The following is a 6,420-nucleotide window of genomic DNA, read 5'->3' as shown; positions in this document are numbered from 1 at the left end:
TACTAGAGCTTGTTCATAGAGATAAGATGGGGTCTTTATTAGCGCGCGATAGAGAAACTATAATACCACTCTAGCTTGCTACCCCCTCCCCATAATGTTAGAAAAAAAAAAAAGAAGTTTAAAAGAAGATATAGAGCAATTTGTGCTAATAAAGTGTTGAAAATTGAGACGTTCTTGCGTGAATCATTTAATTATTCTCATTTCAAGGATGTAATAGATATAATAGTATTTATCTTAAAAAAAAGATATAATAGAATTTAATAGAGTAAAGAGACCAGATGAGATAGAGGGAGAAAAACCATAAATCTTTATTATTATATTCTTCATTCTTCATCATTCAATCCAATATGATATATAAGTCTAAATGATGAAAAAGATGATCAAAATAAAAGACATATGGTATATATATATATGGCTATATGCCCATATTCTTTTTGAAGGCAAAACAACTCAAGCTTTATAATAGTGAACTCATAAGATCAGGGATACATCATACTATTTAGAGTGAGCAAGATTGGCACTCCCGCTTTGGCTAAAGCGAACAACCTGTTTACTAGTTCTATGAATGTAACAAAAAGCACTACTAACTAAAGACTAAATAATATGAAAGCAATCAAATTAAATAAGATAGTATCAATATAGGTACGGCTTGAAATAGAGTTAACAAGATTATATGTTACAGACTACTGGAACTTGACACTTGGATTCAAAACGAACAATTGGTGAAGTCTTGACTTTTGATCCATTTGAGAGCCTCCTTTTCGCTGCCATTACTTTCGATAGGAGGGTTTCCCTGCTGTCACGCCATACACATTCTGCAACAACGTCCCCATCCATTGCATGAAATCTTCTCCATCAACCATAGAGCACTACTACAGAAATTACATACAACGTCGGCTAATTAACGTTGTATGTCGGCTAATTAACGTCGACTAAATAATTAGACGACGTTATATGTTATTTAAATAATTAAAAATTAAAAAAAACCCTTTAACGTCGGTTATATGGTAATAACCGATGTTAAAGATATGAAGTTAAAACTACTACGCGATACGACGTCGGCTAGGTGTTTAGCCGACGTCGTATCACAAACGCACACCGTCGACCCTTGATAAGACGTCGACTAGAACACTAGCTGACGTCGTATCACCAAATTCACTTAGCCCCCGCGCAATACGACGTCGGCTAGGACTTTAGCCGACGTCGTATTGCGCCGTATTATATATAATAGACCTACAATGTCGGTTATTAGTAATAACCGACGTTGTAGGGTTTGTAAATAAAGCCACCATCCCCAAATTTAATTTTAGACCAACAACCAAAAATTGAACAAAGTGTCATCGCCCCCCAAAATTTCAGACCAACTGCCGTCGCCCAACCCATCGCCGCAAAGCGCCGCTGCAAGCACCGCCGTCCCGGCGCGAAGCAGCCTCCCTCTCCGTCGCTGCAAGCCGCGCCGGCGGGAGCTCGGCCGTCCCTCCGTCGCTGCAAGCCTCACCGTCGCTCCGTTTTTCTTTTCGTGAGATGCATTCCTTGAACATCGCTTAGTTGTTTTCGTTCTTAAGAAATTATATAAACTGACTTGCATCTTATGACGTCCTAGCTTGTCTGTGGTTATAATGCGTTGAAATTTGTACAGGGAGGTAGGAAAGTAGCTGAAAATGCTCTTATTTTATCTACGTGATTTGTATCCTAGTCAAATATTGATTCTACTCATGCGAGAGTTCTGCAAAAAATTTTATTTGCAGCAATTAATTGCTTGCTGGTTTTTGAAGGAAAATATGCCCTATGTGTTTTCATACTGGAGAATTTCATTGCAAAATTGAAACAAGGCTTCTGCAGCGACATTTGGTGCTTTTGGCACTTCTTATTTTGATAAGCAGCTTTCAGAACAAGTATTGCATTAGTTGTACCAGGATGATGGAAGGAGTGGATTTGATTTGTTCTCTTCTGTAAATGTAAGGTTTTTAGCTTCTACAAAGGTGGTGTTATTAGATAGTCCATGGTTGGTTGCTTGATCAGTTTATCAATCAAGCAGGAAACAAAAGAAGAGGCAAAAACGGAGATTCTCTGTGGCTGATAAATTAGCTGACTTTCTTTTTCATCCATAAGGTTTTGTAAAGTTTCTGATGGACCAAATTTGGTAGCACTTGCACTATCATATAGAGGTTTGCCAGTATCCAAAGTTGGCATTGTACAATACCCACATATGTCAGCTTGAATGATTAATCCTCAGAGAAACAGTCTTGGAGACAGGAATGTGGAGCAGGTAATGTAAGTAACTTTGATAAAAGAGGAAAGTATTTTTTAGATGATTCACTACCAATAGTTCATGAAAGTATCATTGACCATTCATGCTCTCCAATTTTTAGTTCCAACCAATCTACGCTTATAGGAAATTTCTAAGATGTGATCTATATCCTACATTTATATGAGGTTTCTACTTTCTGGAATGAAAGTAGAAAAATAGACATGCTTTAGTTATTAGCAAGGAATCTTTTTAAAATGCTACCAGCTACTTGCATGATTTCCATTCTAGTAAGTTAAACTGAAAGTTGTTATCTGTACCATAATTTTTTTTTGGTGAGGGTTATGTGTACCATAATGAGAAAGAACTATATGTTTCTCATATGTATATTTCTCGAGGGTATGGAAGTTCAAATCAGTTTATAGTGTAAGCTCATTACTTTGAAGCCCAATACTTTACTCTTTCGCTTTTCTCATCTTTGGATCAGAAAAAACATGATCTTGATTCAAGTGACTTGTGTGTTATCTTCAGGCTATATATGGTTTTGAATGACTTAACTGCTGTTCCTACTTGCAGGCAATAATAGCCATAAAGAGGGGATCATATCTTCTCAAGTATGGAAGTAGAGGAAAACCGAAGTTTTGCCCTTTCCGGCTTTCAACTGTACGCAATTTTATGATAAATCATTGATTCCTTAGATTGTGGTTGCTACTGTCTCTTGCTCTCTCTCCAACCCTTAAATGGGGCTTTTCTCTCTTTTATGGTTTCTTTATTTATAAATTATGCTGTTTGTGGACAAAGCTATGCCAGCTCTGTACAACTTCAGAAATTAAATAAGAATTAAATGCAAATGTGCATTTCCTAAACTTTGGGGAGAGGGAGAGGGGACAGAGGGTTGATTTTTTCACCACAGAAGTCTTCTTAGACCCCAGGTTTTGTATCTGAATTCCAGGATGAGACAAGACTAATATGGTATCATGGAGAGGAGAAAAATCTCCAGCTTAGCCATGTTTCAACAATTATACCCGGGCAGCGTACTGTAAGATTTTTTCATCTTTTAGTTTCATGTATAGAGATCATTTATACTTGTTGCATAGGTTATATCATGGTAATTTTAATGTACTTTGCAGGCAACATTTCAGCGTTATCCTCGACCTGAAAAAGAATATCAATCATTCTCTCTTATATATGATGGCAAACATTCTTTGGATTTGGTAAGAATGCCTTTTCCAATCACTTTTTATTTTTATTTTTAAAATTTTCATTTAAACCTATGGAAGAAGTTTTCTTGAATTCCCTTCAAATTTATACAAGTATACTATTGAATTTGGGTTTTTCAGATAAGAGGAGAAGACTTCCCAACTAGTGCTTTTACTAATTATTGGCTTTCAAGTTGAAAATGAACATTTAAATTTACTAATTATTGGCTTTCAAGTTGAAAATGAACATTTAAATGGTTGTTACAAGCACAGGGAGCAAAGGTGAGGTATAGATTCATATTAGGTTGAAGAAATAGTACTGGAGTTGATGTTTGGACGCTTAAAAAGAAGGCAAAGACAGAAAAATTAGGTATTTAAGAAAACCTAAAGTAGAACAGTAGAAGAATGCTGCTAAAGTTTTCTGCCAACTTTTCAAATGCCCAAATCAAAGAAACTATTCAAAAAGAAAATTATACTAGAAGTGTTTGCCAGAAAGAAAGAAAGAATTCATTAATATGCTCCACTGACAATAGAGATGTATCATATTTGGTGAACTGAGGAAGCCAACAAAAAAATTCACTAGTTATTGGAATTTAACTAATCAGAGAAGTGTTCTTGAGTGATTTGAGGCTGAAATAAGTGCCTATGCGCAAAACTTAAAGGCTGGCGTCTATTAAGCATCAATGAGTAAGATCATAATGCATTTTTTTATTTTCTTTTTGGGAGGGGTGGGGGTGAGCAAATTGACTAGCACCAACTAGTTGTTACAATTTTGTAGATCTGGACAAATGTTTGTGCCTTTCTAAGTATTTTATTTATGTGATCAGCTCATAATATGGTTATACCACTAGCTCAGTGCTTCATCTGATAGTTCAGGGCAAATTGACTAGCGCCAACATATATGACTTAGAAATATGGTGTATAGCCCTCAGGGCATTGATTTCTCAGGATAACTGTGAAAAATGGAGAAGTGAAAAAAGAAGCCATAGTGCTTCATCTGATAGTTCAACTGCCCTGACCCAGCAAAGTCCTCAGTCCATTTTGTCAAGCAGCAGCAGCAGCAATATTGTCAATGAGGTTTCCAACTGTGCTATTCATATAACTTGAACAATCCATCGTTTCTCTGCCTAACAATTTTTTTTCCTCACAACAGGATCAAAGGAAAAATCAATTCGTTCTGCGTCCATATGAGAGTCCCCCTCAGAAAAGATTGGAAAGAGCCCTCTCTGATATGCTATTGTATAATGATGCAGCACCATGTTCTCCCCAGAAAGATTTAAATTCCAATTCCATTGGTTCAAGATCGCTTAAGAACATAAATTATGAAGGTCAGCTTGGACATGGAGATGAAGCCTCTAGACTTGTACCGTGTTGTATTACCATGTTAGATGGCACCAACTTCTGTCAAGTTGCATGCGGTCATAGCATCACAGTTGCTCTTACAACCTCAGGACAAGTATATACTATGGGAAGTTTTGATTATGGACAACTTGGGATTCCTGATAGTACAGGGAAACTCCCTTCTTGTGTTCATGGAAAAATTAAAAACAGTTTTATTGAAAAAATAGCATGTGGTTCTTTTCATGTTGCAGTATTGAGTTCACAATCTGAGGTTTACACATGGGGATAATTTTTGATGAACTTGTATTATTAATTATTATCAATTGTGAGATTTATTGCTTTTATTAATTTTGATATTATAAATATAAATTGTACAGGTTTTGAATGTGATTGTGATAGCTATATATATTTGAGCAGGTTTTGGGTGTAAATAGAAAAATAAAATGAATATTTTTAAAAAAAAATTACCCTACAACGTCGGCTAGTCTTATTAGCCGACGTTGTAGGGTAATTTTTTTGTTTTTAAATTACCTACAATGTCGGCTATTTGTAAAGAGCCGACGTTGTAGGGGATTTTAGTAGTTTTCAAATTACCGACAACGTCGGCTATTTGTAAAGAGCCGACGTTGTAGGGGATTTTAGTAGTTTTCAAATTACCGACAACGTCGGCTATTTGTAAAGAGTCGACGTTGTAGGGTATTTTTGTTGTTTTTAAGTTACCTACCGCGGCGGCTATTTGTAAATAGCCGACGTTGTCGGTAATTTGAAAACTACTAAAATTCCCTACAACGTCGGCTCTTTACAAATAGCCGACATTGTAGGTAATTTACAAACAAAAAAATTACCCTACAACGTCGGCTAGTCTTATTAGCCGACGTTGTAGGGTAATTTTTTTGTTTTTAAATTACCTACAATGTCGGCTATTTGTAAAGAGTCGACGTTGTAGGGTATTTTAGTAGTTTTCAAATTACCTACAACGTCGGCTATTTGTAAAGAGCCGACGTTGTAGGGTATTTTAGTAGTTTTCAAATTACCTACAACGTCGGCTATTTGTAAATAGCCGACGTTGTAGGGTATTTTATTTGTTTTTAAGTTACCTACCGCGTCGGCTATTTGTAAATAGCCGACGTTGTATGTGTACCTTACAACGTCGGTTAACATTTAGCCGACGTTGTATGTGTACCATTACAACGTCGGCCAGATCAACGTCGGATTTTAGCCGACGTTAAAGGGTCCATTTAGCCGACGTTAAAAGCCGTCTGTGTAGTAGTGGAGATTGTCAGGTTTGAAACCTCCCATACACGCATAGCAAAAGGGCACCAACATAATATATGCATGATATCGACTAGCACTACAAATAGGGCATAGTGATTGCACCTCAATTCCTCTACTATAAAATCCAATGTAGTCCGTATGATGGCTTTTAAGGCTCTCCATACAAATTTTTCAATTCCATATTTATTTGTTTACAAAGCATTAATTACTACAATAATTCCTCTACTATAAAATCCAATGTAGTCCGTATGATGGCTTTTAAGGCTCTCCATACAAATTTTTCAATTCCATATTTATTTGTTTACAAAGCATTAATTACTACAATAATTCCTCTACTATAAAATCCAATGTAGTCCG

General features: G+C 36.2%; 1 protein-coding gene across 7 annotated transcripts; it reads left to right on the top strand.

The window, feature by feature from the left end:
• The first annotated feature begins 1,330 nt into the window (after positions 1 to 1,330).
• LOC116026844 (PH, RCC1 and FYVE domains-containing protein 1-like) lies at positions 1,331 to 5,130 on the top strand. Of its 7 annotated transcripts, none has more exons than XR_004099903.1 (7): positions 1,331 to 1,519; positions 1,776 to 2,269; positions 2,825 to 2,911; positions 3,201 to 3,287; positions 3,379 to 3,462; positions 4,275 to 4,524; positions 4,601 to 5,130. XR_004099903.1 is itself a non-coding variant. In XM_031268261.1 (7 exons), exons 1-5 carry the CDS (start codon positions 2,222 to 2,224, stop codon positions 3,643 to 3,645), a joined length of 363 nt encoding a protein of 120 aa, XP_031124121.1. In that variant the 5' UTR covers positions 1,331 to 2,221; the 3' UTR covers positions 3,646 to 3,653; positions 3,696 to 4,524; positions 4,601 to 5,130. The 7 variants fall into 7 exon arrangements, 6 of the variants coding, with proteins under 6 accessions (XP_031124121.1, XP_031124124.1, XP_031124123.1 ...); XM_031268261.1 differs by adding an exon at positions 3,589 to 3,653 and having other exon boundaries at positions 1,331 to 2,269; positions 3,696 to 4,524; XM_031268264.1 differs by having other exon boundaries at positions 1,331 to 2,269; positions 4,373 to 4,524.
• Positions 5,131 to 6,420: the final 1,290 nt, after the last annotated feature.

Source organism: Ipomoea triloba, chromosome 8 (assembly GCF_003576645.1).
Source record: "Ipomoea triloba cultivar NCNSP0323 chromosome 8, ASM357664v1".
Classification (NCBI taxonomy): domain Eukaryota; kingdom Viridiplantae; phylum Streptophyta; class Magnoliopsida; order Solanales; family Convolvulaceae; genus Ipomoea; species Ipomoea triloba.
This window is presented reverse-complemented; position numbering and strand designations above follow the sequence as displayed.

Bases quoted from the DNA above. Each gene is read 5' to 3' on its own strand.
- LOC116026844 (XM_031268258.1), top strand. From the start codon at position 3,702: ATGGTTGTTACAAGCACAGGGAGCAAAG. The intron at 3,730-4,372 runs GTGAGGTATAGA...TATGGTGTATAG, and splicing joins TACAAGCACAGGGAGCAAAG to CCCTCAGGGCATTGATTTCT. The intron at 4,525-4,600 runs GTTTCCAACTGT...TCCTCACAACAG, and splicing joins GCAGCAATATTGTCAATGAG to GATCAAAGGAAAAATCAATT.